Genomic DNA, 13,396 nt, shown 5'->3' on the forward strand with positions numbered 1-13,396 from the left:
AAAACTGAGCTAAAAATCCCACCAAAAAACATATCCTGTCATACTATTTGTATTTACCTATTTCTAGTTCAGCTTCACCGTAATTTGTTGGTGTAATTGTTAAATTGCCCCTTTTTGTATTTTAACAATCAATCAACTATTTCAAACTCTGTGATGTTTCCCCCCTAATAATTCTATTCAAAGCCAGAGTAGAAAGACAAGATCCAACTTTTCTGCTTCCACTTTGTCTCTTCATACCCCGAGTCATAGTATGAAGTAGCAATGTGCTCAGGAAAACAGTCCCTTCCTCACAGTGGGTATGACTCTAGCTTTCTATCTATCTCCTAAGACAGCACTTGAGGAGATGTTCACTGTAGATAGGGAATTACTTATAAAAAAGCCCTTTAACCTTCTGACACTTCTGTGTCTCCCATTCTGCCTCTTGGGTCAACATTCACATCAGAATAAAGCTCTTGCTAGGATAATTGTAGCCTAGAGACTTGCCATTTACCTCAGAAACTTTCTTCTGGAAATATGACAATTCTGAAAACATAACAACTAACAGAGGTACCATCATATTAATAACTAAAGTAATTTACAGTATGATCCATACCTTTAGAGTCACTAACTTTTTAAGATTGATGTGGGTAACGATTTCAGTATGTTAAGTGTGTACATGAAGAGAATGAAGCATTCCAGTGATACTGATATTTTGATACTTTACCAGTAACACAATACGAGACAGCTGTGAAGTATATTCAAAGTACAACTTTTTCTTTCATATGAATTGAATTTGAAATTTATTCATGAAACGCAAGAAGACAAAAACTACTTTGATGGTTGAGTATTTCCTAATAATAAAACAGCATATGAGGAAAATTTGTTAGTTTTTTTTTTTTCAAAGTCATTTTCAGAAAAATCCTTCAACTTTTCCTTTTTCTTTTTTAAATGTTCTAGCCTGGTAACAATTATGCAGAACACAATTATCATACCACATGGGACATAGAAAGAAGAAAAGAAGAGTCATCACTCAGGCCGGAGCAGGAGATTTACGTGAACTGCATAAACCTAAGAAATAACAATTAGCTTCCATCTTGTGAATGAAGTAACCCGACTTCAGGCCATATATTTGCATGTTGGACTAGATTTGTTTTGCGTGGGTGAGCTTTAGAAGGTTAATCTGGCTGTGCCAAGCATGGCCCAGGCTGCCCTGGCCACACAGCACTGGTACCTGAGCCAGCCAGGGTGCATCTGCATTATGAGACAGTCTGCAGCACTAATGCACCCTTTGATTCATATGTATAAGTGAAGATTATTGGTATTTCTAAAATTTAAACATTGTTACCCAGCAGGTGCACTTACAGGTAATAATTTTAGAACAACTATGCAGAATAAAGCAGTATATGTTTAAATTACATTCATTTCATTGGAGAAACAAATGTCTGAGATGTTTGTGTGGCAAGGTGAGAAAGAAAATGTGCTCAATGTTCTCTGTATTCATGACTTTCAAATCTCAAATTGAGAGCATTATAGAATAAAAAAATGCCCATGATTTTCCACACAGGAGGTGTTATCACACTGTTGCGCAAACAGTATTATTCAGCTGGCAAAAGCAAATGTATCAGGGATCCTTGAAGTTAGATTTAAAAGCACAAAGAGAAGTGTGCTGTCTGACAGCGATGTGGTTTACATGCTTCTTGCCACTCATGACAGCTATTCCAGTGCTCACTATTTGTGTTACAGAATCAAAGCACAGCCCCCAGCCGACACGTACTCTCACATGCATGCACACATATTTTGCTTCTCTCTCTCTCCAATGCTCAGGAGAAAACAAAACATGAAGACTCTGTTACTGTCAAGTTATATTTAATAATAATTTATTATAAGGTTTAGGTGCACAAAAAATAAATGAGGACGTGGAAGATACATGAATAAATGATGCAAAGCAGAAAAAGCACAATTGAGAACATTTACCAAACAATACACATATGTGTGTGGTTGTATGTGTGCATATGTATATATTGTGCTGAAAACTACAGAATGAACCACACAGAAATTGAACAAACAGACAAAAAAAAATCAAACAAACAGAACTAGAAGGCAGACCTGAGAATTAGGATCTACACATCTTTTGGCCTTTTACAAATCTGCCATATTACTGAGGATGGAATCCCAGTAGATGAAGATGTTACAATGAAAGCTGATAATTATATATGTCTGCATTCTACAAACCATATGCCTGGCCCACCAATGCCTGATTCCCCTTTTCTCTTGTAGCATTAGTAAAAGTGTGACTGAAGATGACTTTTGTTTTGGAAAGGTGCTGGGGGAAGGCATCATCAGTCTGCCTATAAAACAGTTACTCGTTCAACTTGGCTGGCTAAGGAGCATCAACAGCCTGACAGTGAAAAGCAGAAGATATGTGGCTTTCTCCAATGAAAGCTTTCTTCACGTGCAAAGGAAAACATGTCTAGGTTCTTGAGTGGACACAAGACTTCTTTGAACTATTTGAGTGATAATAGTGTTGTACGGTTATCCTACACTTCAGCTAAAAATCTAAAAACATAAACCAGAGTCCTTCAACCTAACATTGAAGACTTAAAATCTTTCACAATGTCAAACACCGTTAGAAAACATCTCATTTTGGTTTTGTGTACTCCTGAACAAGGACACATACACATTACAAGGGATATATTTTTCCTTTCACTTCTTGAAGGTGTTCAGATATATAAATGCTTGCATGTGCAATTGATGAGGATACACAGAACTGTACTATTAATAAGTTGGTTTATTTCCTGAGTTATCATATGTCAAAGCAGATAATTCTAAGTTGTGCACAGCATTACAAGTAAAACCCTGTAGCATTGGGTCGTTTCTTTGATGATTCCATTTATATTAAAATGCCAAAATGATGATGTAATGAATTGGATTACATTGGAGATCTCAGTTGGAATCCTGATACAGAAATATCCATGAGCCGAGAAGTTGCTATTGATTTCACTGTTTGTAGAGACACTCAAAACACATCCCTACTTCACTGAGGACAGAAAAGGGGGAGAGGTGGAGGTTAAGTATCTGTGATACCAGATTGCTTTTATTATATCTGGTAATGCCCTTATTTCTTGCTTCCCCTGGTGCTTTTAGCTTGTCTGATTTTTTGTTTTGTTTTGTTTTGTTTTGTTTTGTATTTTCCAAAAGAATTGCTTATTTTTGAGGAAGAAAAAAAGAAAAATCTGTAGTGCACATCTTTGCAGGTATTTAATCTAGTTTAATTCAAATTCCATAAACATATTACTTCTATCAAGATAGTCCACAGGGAAAATCACATTACACATAACATAATAAGAACAGTATATTTTTTTTCTCATAAAGCAAACCCAAAACAACAGTTTCATTTTTGTATCATTGTAATATCAGTGAACAGCAGCTGAACATGAGACTGATACAAATAAAAACCAAAAAGTAAACAATTAATACCTCATCAATATTCTCTGTGGTTTAAAAACAAGTAAGTTATGCACAAGAAAAACCTCCAGAAGTGTCATTAGAAATGGGTTATTAAAACTCTTTAAATGCTTTATGAGTCCAGGAGGATGGCACCTAGCCAGAGCCTGTTTGCTGTGAATGAGTATGGATTATGTAAATAGGCTGTCCTGTGCAATCTATTGTTTATTTGTGTTTAATTTCAAAATTTCCCATAGATCTGCCTTTCTCTTTTGGAAACTGTTATTATTATTATTATTTTTTTTTTTGGGGGGGGGGTGTAAAATTGATCAGCTGTAACTTTGAAATTTCATCTTGAACAGTTACTGTGCTATTTAATCCTGTATTACTTGCTTAAATAGTTAAAAGAGAGAAAAAAATCAAGGAAGAAACATGGCACGGCTATGGATAGCAGATAGCTCAGAACACTATCTCAACTGTCTTTTTTGTTGTTTTAAAGCCTTAGAAACGCTACTGAAAGGAAATAAAGATAATAAAGCATTTTTCCATTAAAGAAGAGTGTCTTGAGTCACTGGGTAACTACCTTCTGTGCAACAGGAAAATGAACATATGAGATTTTAAGAAAAGGAAATCTGGACTTCTTTTCCATAATAAAAAAAAAATCATATTTTGCAATCATGGTTTAGGCTGGGTGAAAAAGGCAGCTGTTTAAGCCTTGTGTACAAAGGAAAATTCAATTTTTGTTACTTTTAGTACCATTTAGATTAATAGAAATACTAAGCCTTTGAAGAGCTTAAACACGTACAATTTTTAAAAAAGAAATCAGAGAAAAGAAAACATTTCAATTCTGTCTCTGAAATAAAACAGTCTGAAGTAGACATTTATTATTTTATTTATTTTAATGTAAAACAGTCAGTCACCAGGCTTTGGACCAACGAGGAGAATACTAAACCCACTGTCTATGAAAGACGGTGCAAGTTAGAACATTAAGATACTATATCACCTCTTGTCACCACATCTTCCTTTCTTTATCTCAAATATGTCCCTATACCTTTAAAAGCTTCCCTGACCCTGTAATATATTCATGACAGTGACTGTTCTGCTTGTCTTTTCATCTTCCTTGGCTGTGCATCCTTGGATTACCAGTGTATGGTTAGGAAGCATTTTGCTACAAGGTCTGGATCCAGTGAGGAATGGGAGAACATCCTACAATATCCAACTTCAGGAAGAGTAGTCTAACACTTAATCCTCCATCCAATCTCACCTGCTCTAAATTTCCATGAGGTACCTTAAGTTTTGTAATGTCTGTCAGAAATAATAAGTTTTAACAACTGTGCTACACAAGCAAATCAACCACCTGCTCTTTGGATCTTGGTTTGATCATAGGTAGGTGGCTTTTTGAAAGATTCAAATCAGGAAACAGACTTCAGAAAAAGAAAAGATTTCCAAAGACTGATCTCAGTATCAAATTGATTTTTGCTTGTTTGTTTGTTTATTTGTTTGTGTGTGCGTGTAACCATAAATACCTTTGGGATTCAGGGCTCTGTTTATTTTCGTTTTTATCTACACATCATGTTTCTTTAAACCTTCTGTGTCACTGAGCTATGTAAAAGTTCAAACCAATTGTACTTATTTACACCAGCTAACACTGCCTCAGTGAGTACTCCCCAGCACAAGTGGAAGAAGGCTTATTTCCTTTAAAGTCCAAATGCTCAATAGAAGTTAATCCCCTAAACAGCTCTGTATGTCTGATACTAAGGGTTAGTTCCAAATCCTGCCTACAAGATAGGCTGTAGACTCCAGGAGTAGAAACTGCACATCAGCTTCACAGACTGCATTATTTAATGTGAAAGTACAGCAGTTCAACAGACATTTCAAATATTCACACATTCCTGAGGAACTGGACTAGAGCACAGGACTGCTGAGGACAAGATGTGTCTCCATGGGTACGCAATGCTGGGATGTGATGTCAGAGTATACGTGGGGTGTCAGGGTGGCCACTTTCCCTTTGACATTTAGTTCAAAGGGTCCCACCCTGAGGCCACACAGTTGTCTTCAAAGCACTGAGACTCATCGGGCTTTTCACTGGTAAATGACATCCCGGATGTTTCTGCCACCATAGCTGTTTCATACAGCTTCGTGCATACCAAATCAGTCAGGGAATGAAAGACCTTAGCTAAGTTTTTACTGTACTCTGTGGCAGACACACCCCATCCTACTCTCCCTCTTGAAGCTGGGCTCCTGTGCAGAAACAACTCATGCTTTAAGGACTAAGAAGAGCCAGAAGTGGGCTCACAGGACTTAGTAGGGCACTCCTCCAGCAAGAACATTCTCATTTTTGCTTTCTCTCTTAATGCTTTGTTTTCTCCATTCTAGTCCTTCCTTACAGAATAATGACTGATGAGAAAAGGGTGAGAACATGGATAACCATAGGACAAATACATAGGAAGTTTGTGAACACTTCCTTTGATATAAGAGAGCCTCAAGTTTATCAAGATACCATCAGCTATGTGAGGCAGATAGGTTACTGGAGCAGACTGCCACCATGCCACTGTGTCACTGCTCTGTTGAATTACAAAGGTGAAGTTTTACCTTACTGCCTGTGCCTGGAACATAAGGGTCAAGCGAGAAATTACAGAGGAAATATAGAAAGTTATTTACAGCAAGTTTCAAAAGACTAGTATTTATTAGCTCCACATCAACACTGTTAGCCAGTACAAATAGATAAATTAACTAAAATAAATTTCTAGCTCTGTCTGACATTTTTCTTCTAATTTTATGCTTACTTAAAACAGTAATTATGTAGTTTTTGAAAAATGTATCTTGGTGATTCTGACGGAGATTTATCACTTTTCTTAACAGTTTAATTACAATGTTACAGTAAATAAATCATTGATCTTATGAAGCAGTAAGTTTTCTAACATGATTTAAATGATAAACAGCTTATCATGCTAAGATACAGTCACATAAATACACAGTATCTTTTCCTTTTTATCTTTCTCTGAAAAAAGCAAACTGTCTGAAGTAGACATCTATTAGTTGATCCTAAATTTCCATAACTTACACAAAAATTGTATTAAGGGAGGAATTTTCTCACAGAACTTTGTTGGATTATAATTGGAAACATAAATGGGAACACCCGTGTACATATTTTTAGGCATCATAAATGCAAACACTGCTGCTATTATCACAAATCTGATCAGCTCTCAAATACTCTTGTCGTATTTTTAGCAATATCTGGCTGCAGAATTGTATACTAACAATTATGATGCATTGTGCATATCTTTTGAGCACTAGATTGCATAATGCACTTAAGCTGGGCTCTTGGCTCTTCCATTCCTGTTAGGGAAAATGGACTGAGCACTTCTAAGCCTATTCTATAGAGCATCATAGAGCTGCAAGTTGCATTAAACACAAAATATTGTTCCCAGCTTTGATAAAATCAGAAGTTGAATGTTCTGGAAAGCTGTACTGCACTCAACATGACCCACTGCTATGTGCTAAAATTCTACTAAATTCTCCCAATCTTTTTAAAGGTTACAGCTTTGTTTTTAATTATTACTATTTTTTGTTCATTTCTTACAATTTTCATTAGATTTCAGAATCTTTCTTTCTAAAATAGTGTTTTTCAAAGAAGGAAAAAACCTCAAAGCAGTGAAAAAGAGTGAAAAAGAGAGAACATATGTCATATTTGAGTAGAAAATCATAATAGATTTTTTCTGTGTTGTCTGATTTTTCCTTGTAACCATCTTAAATCAGTTCAACTTACAAAAGGCAGTCCAAGAACATAAATATCTCCTGTCACAGCCTGTCATCTACAGAAACTCAAGAAATGCAACAATTAACATCAATGAGGACAGCTCTATTTTAGGTATATTTTTTTTCTGTTTTAGATATAAGAGCCACAATAAAAATAAACGTTTAACTGAAACCTTTATTTTTGTTATTGGTATCAAATTGCCAAGTCACTTGATTAATTTTGTGCTGTTTTCTATGTATGCTGCAGTCTTGCTGTCATACAATCATAAAAAGATTGAAAACAACATGCAGCCCATATTAAAAACAAGGGTTAACTTCAGTCATGTCAAATACTGTTATAGAAAAAAAAAAACCACTACTGTGAAATGCATCCATTCTCTTGACAGTCTCAGGACTATAAGAACAAAATGAGGTAAATCTGTTGAACCTCATGAGGATTTCTGTACTCAAGGAAAAAAATGAAACCTTAACTCCTCCTTGGGACTTTCATTGGTTTTAAAAAGATTAACTCCTTCATCTTAAGTAGCATATTGAATTTTGAGCTTTCATTTACTTAAAAAGGAATTTTCTTCTCCATTACAACTTGCAACAATCATATCATATCGACATTTTAAAATGTTTTAATTCTAATTCATTGTGCTTAAATATTACGTCCTTTCATATGTATTTTAACCATATCCATAAAAATCCATCAAACTGCGTATTCATGTGACAATGCTAAAAGTATATTTGCAAAGTGGAACCTCCATTTTCTTTAGGAGAAACTCTTCACCTTTGGATTGTAATATTTAAGTTTCAAAGCACATGCCACTTCAATAGTTGCTGAATACACACCATCTTCACCTGTCACCTTTCACTGTCCTGTAAGGGCATGGGAATGGACAGACTTCCATTTGCTACAACCAGTTTGACAATGTCCTTTGACTTTTATATCACCGTGTGCCTGCACATGTTTCCAGGATGACACATACCTTAATCTAAAATCAAAAGCGAAGAGCGTTTATTTAGAATATCAAGAACACAGCACCCTTTATGGAGTTTTTTCAAGACTTTGCATTTTCATAATTAATATATCAAACCTCATACCCTTTGATTTTAATGTTTTGCCACCTCAGTGGTGTGCACAGTTATTACCTTCTGCTAACAAAGCATAGCTCTAACCAGTTGTCAGTGGGGAAAAGTAAAGGGTTCTAATATATTCAAGTTGTGAAACAAGCTGTTTGGAAAGAGTCACAAATACTCAGATGATGTTTGGAAAAATGAAATGTTCCAATGTTGTTGGATCTGTTCCTATAATCAAGGAACTTTCCACACTTTCTTCACACTACTTTGTATGTGGATAAAAGCCACGTGTATTTATTTTCATCAGGTATAAAAGGAGATAAATACACCGATATTATACCCTAATAGACAGATTAATTGGAACACGTTCCTCATTTCTTTTGAGGAAGAAACAGTAGTAAATAAATAACACTGTATTTCATGCTAGAGAGCACAGCCATTTAAGAGACTTATATTTTGTCATGAAAAACCATCCTGCAGTTTCTAGGTTACCAATTGAAAATTAATGAATGTGGCTGGTGAGCTAAGTCTGAGTAGAGGTTTATATGCTACAGGCTGATGATTTTTTTCTAGAGATCAAATAGCTCAAAAATCACTACTCCTCATGGTACTGCCTATTACACTAGAGAGCAAGAGCTGAACAAGCATGAAGTTCATTCCTTTTCTGATAAATGCAATAAAGAGATCTGACTAATGCTCTTTTTTTCCTGTTTGCCATGAACAGGTGAAGGTTTTCACAGTCTGCCTGCACTTAGCAACTCCTAAATAAGTGGGTGCCACAGGCTGTATGCATGCTATACATTACTGCAGGCTGTATGCATGCAATAAATTATTGCTATAGAGAGTACTTCAAAAGATCTCTGACCTCAGGTAATTTCAGCCCCTCTTCCAGCACAGTCTTATAAGTTTACAACAAGGCTTGATTAGAAATGTGTTTCCTACTACCCATAAGGACTTCTATTCACTTGTGAAATGAAGTATTTTCTGAAAATGCTTTTGACGTTACTGAAACAGACTTTTGACAAAATGAAAGAGAGCAGCTCTTGTTGCTGTCTAACAAACTTCTTTGGTTTGTCGATATGTTTCCAAGCTTTATTTGCTAGCTTTAGGGGGAAAAAAAAAAGAATTTTGCATAAGCTGGTTACATGTGAGGACCTGCAGAGTCCACCATAGAAAGCAGAGCCTGAATATTTATTCAGTAAGGCAGAAAACTCCATGGTATAAGACATCCTTCTTTCTTATTCCTCTACATCAGTAGGCAAATTTATTCCAATAGACCATACTCACAAATGATTTAAACTATTAATAATAAAATGTAACCATTTAAAAAATGTGGCTACTTAAGTACCTTAGCACTATTTTATGATTTATTACCAGGCTCCTTCAATTTCTCCTTTTCTACACCAAGTGACTTCAAAATCAAAAATAATAGCATGCATCAATCCATAATAGTCAGTTAAGAGGTATTGGTAACTATATTTAGCAATGCTGCGTGTTATTTGTTTATAGGGATGAATGCAGTCAGAGTAAAGGTCTTTAAAAAAAAAAAAGTCATACTTACAGCTATTTATTTTTCACATTTCCTCAGAACTGCAATGAAAATAATCGCCTTACATTAATTTTAACATTTTGTAAAGTACTGATGCAAAGTTCCCTTTTTGCCAGTTGTACCTGGCTACCACTGAAGACATGGTGTTGCCCTCTTGTTCCTGTCAGCTCCCTGGCTGAAAACAGAGAGCTCCTCTCAGGTGAGAAGACAACATATTACCCGTGTGCCTTGCACATGAGGACAGCCGAGACTTGAACAGGGGCCAGTAGTGCCCCTGGGCCTATCTATAGCCCCTTGTAGTCTCTAGGCAGGCAGCTCTACCACGTGTGCCAAAAGAGAGCTTTCCTTCTGGCGGAACCACTAGGAGCTGTCCAAACTTGTCTCAGTGGGGAATCACTTAGGTTATTGACAGGCATATGCCAGGAATCAAAGCAATTCCATGAAAACAAATTTCTGGCAAACTGTTGGCCTAGCACCTGCCTGGTTCTCATGAAGCTTTCCTGAGGAACAATTTTGGAAGCTGGACAAATACACATGTTACAATGGTATCATCTGCTGTTCTGGAGTGGCACTAATGGTAAATGCCACTAGATACAGAATACCTTTGTGCTTCAGGTACCCAGTTTTCTTTGACTGCGTTGCAGTACATTGTGAAGTTGTATTCTAATCTTCAACTTCCAGCGTGCTTGTGCTTACTGTCTGTGAGAAATAGGTTCTGAAGAGGTCAGCTTTGCTTTTGTTGATAGCATTCTTGAGCTTTGCCCTGGAGTTCATTTTCTGTCTGTTGCTACTAGATAAAATATCATAGATATTTATAAACATATGCTTTGAGAGGGCAGTTGCATTATGTAATGAAAGGAAAATATTTAGTAAAACTCCTTTATGTAGCCAACATGTTTAATATATATTTTTTGAAATAGCATCTACATTTTCACTAATGAGGCAATATTCAGGCACTATAGAGGAAGACAAAATCACCTATGAGAGCTGGGAACCTTTTTGCAAGCAATGGAAAGTGTGCACTATATAGGTCTGATGTTATCCAAACACAGCTAAAGCACTAGCTTTAGAATTTAGATTCTGAAAATATAGGGACGCTGGGTCTACAAAGGAGTTCTGATAACAATTCTATTTTGCCTTTTTCCTTTTTGGCGCTATGGAAAATATAAAAGTATTAAATGACTGGTTTCAAGTCACAGAGGAAAATAGTTGCATGGATACGGCATAAAAAAACGCAGAAGGTACTGGAAATGTCATCTAAGGAATTAAAGAAAATAAATGTTTTTAGGGCAAATGAAAGAATCAGAGTTGAGTAGAAATAAAAATAATTGGCCAGTTCCTCCAAAGGCATATATTTGGCAAAGGTTCCTGGATTAACAGAATTATACCAGCATTTATCCTTTTGTATCACATTTCTCATGTAACATTTGTAAACTTGATTTTTTCCCAAAGCAAAATGTCAACAAAAATTTTCTTAAACTTGAGTGTGAATGAAGCTTCCTTGATGGGTAAAGCTCAGGGAGCACCACAGGTGTAGCTCCCTGACAGCGTGGGAGAGCAGTTTTTCATTTTATTTCATCAAAATATTCTCTGTAGGGAGCCATTCTATTCCTGAGTATGGCAGCACTGTGAGAAGGAGAAGAGGTAGTGAATGAGAGAGGAAAAGAGAGGAAAAATAAATAAAGTTGATTGTGGTGGGGGAGAAGTGTTTCATTCAAGCGGATCACAAAGCCTTTTTATTCAGCAGCTGTTCACTGAGGTGTAGAAAGCTTTAAGTCTGCAAAGTCTCTTAGTCTGTAAAATGGTTGGAGAAAAGCTGGACATACTGTATCAGTAAAAGTTTAATCTAAAGCAGAAGTTTCTTTTATACTTTTTAATACATATATATAGATGTGTATATATAAAACAACCTGACAGCACTTTTTCAGTTAAATTATAGTACATAAAACTGATTGTTTAATTGGAATAGAGTATATGTGTCTTGTCCTTGATATGCTTCCTTGACATGTCCTGAGAAACAACTGGTAATCATGGCAATCGGTTTCACACCGGGAACAGAACGCAAGGCCTGCTCGTGTGATAACAAGAGAGCTGATTTTTTCTCCCCACATTTTCACACATTTCAGGGCATCGTGAGAAGTACATACATATTTGATATCACCTACAAAAATCTAAATATTCATGATAGACAAAACTTGTTCCCCACCTACAGGTATGCCTTCCAACTTATTCGCTCATTACCAATTACAAAACACCTACTACAATTCACTTTTGAAAGACATCTTCCAAAGACAGAAAATTTCCATTAAGATGTACTCATCATCCTTTTCAAAGTAAACTGATGCATACATCAGTTCATACAAGGTACAATGTGCATCTAAATCAGAAATCTGAGAAGGAAACAGAGAAAACCAAAGAAAGGCTGACCAGAGAGACAGGATCAGAGCTCAGCTTCTGTACCATGTCTGGCCCAGTCATGGAACAGGAGATCACCAGCCAGGGATGAGGCAGCCCAGGTTTATTTGCTTGAAGAACAGTTTTTTTGCTTTTTAAAATTATGCTTGCAGGCACTGTTACTTAAATAATTTGCAAATGGTAAAACTTCTTAGCAGTCCTAAGGTTGAGACTTTGCTGCTCACGTGAAAACTTGCAGTTCTTAGGGGCATTCAGGAGACATATGCTCACATTAGTAAAAAAAAGAATTTATGCCCCAGGAATTTAGAAAAATTAAGATATGCAATAAGCAATAACTTTATCTTAGTACATCAAATTATATTCTCAACAAACACCATCAGTTTGCCTTCAGTATCTATTGGAGCCTGACTCAAAAAACCACCTGGCCCTCTATGGCAGTCAGTGAATCTGCTTGGCTCTGAAGGCAATGCCTGCAGTACTTACGCTGCTTGTTTAACTGGCAACATTTTATTCAATCCAGCTGGAGTCAGGGGACTACAGCAAGGGCCTAAACATGACACCAGTGAAGATAGGCTGACCTGCTGATGGAGATGGGTAGGAAGACTCTGATGTCAAATGCACATCGTGACAGAGCCCTGTGACAGGGCCTTCTCTGGTCATGCAGAATCCTTCACACCAACACAGTTTCATTTGTTTCAACCACTTTCTTACGACACGAATGCTTGCCCTCCCCCCCCCCCCACCCCCCCTGCCCCGACCATCTCTGTCCTAAACATATTGACAGAAGGAATGGCAAAATAAATAAATAAAGACTTAGCCTCTGCTTCAGGGAAGCTGCCTCTCCAGATTCCCATCTTCATGGTGGCCGGGCTGGAGCTGGTAGGCCTCAGATTTCATGGCAATTGTGGGTGTGGAGGGTGCACACTGCTCCCTGGCCCTGGCGGAAGGTTCCAGGCTTGACTGTCTCTCTTGGCCGGCTGCCCCAGCTGTCATTGCACGAGGCCCGAGCCATAGCTGAAGGTGTAGCTGCTGGCCAGCGAGAGGGACTGCTGGTGCTCCTCACCCTGCTCCGCGGGGTAGCTGGGAAATGTCTGTGCCCGGGACACCTTCGTTGAGCCCAGGCTATGACCTGTGGGCAGTATGAAAGATGTGTCAGAGAGGCAAGCCAAGACTGAATGCTCTGGTCTG

At 37.2% G+C, this 13,396-nt stretch overlaps 2 protein-coding genes across 5 annotated transcripts in view; one reads left to right on the plus strand and one right to left on the minus strand.

Annotated features, from left to right (window-relative positions):
* CD226 (CD226 molecule) overlaps window positions 1–3,976 on the plus strand; it is a 40,262-nt gene extending 36,286 nt beyond the window's left edge. For all 4 annotated transcript variants that reach the window (XM_015282436.4, XM_015282437.4, XM_001235284.5 and 1 more), the window contains one exon: window positions 937–3,976. In XM_015282436.4, coding sequence (XP_015137922.2) covers window positions 937–1,065 — 129 coding nt within the window. In that variant the 3' untranslated portion in view covers window positions 1,066–3,976. The remainder of the gene's footprint in view (window positions 1–936) is intronic.
* Window positions 3,718–13,396, minus strand: part of DOK6 (docking protein 6) — a 256,449-nt gene continuing 246,770 nt past the window's right edge. Inside the window, exon 8 of the mRNA XM_419111.7 lies at window positions 3,718–13,337. Within this exon, the coding sequence (XP_419111.3) occupies window positions 13,198–13,337 (140 nt within the window). The 3' untranslated portion in view covers window positions 3,718–13,197. The remainder of the gene's footprint in view (window positions 13,338–13,396) is intronic.

The sequence above is a fragment of the Gallus gallus genome, chromosome 2 (assembly GCF_016699485.2).
Source record: "Gallus gallus isolate bGalGal1 chromosome 2, bGalGal1.mat.broiler.GRCg7b, whole genome shotgun sequence".
Taxonomy (NCBI): Eukaryota; Metazoa; Chordata; class Aves; order Galliformes; family Phasianidae; genus Gallus; species Gallus gallus.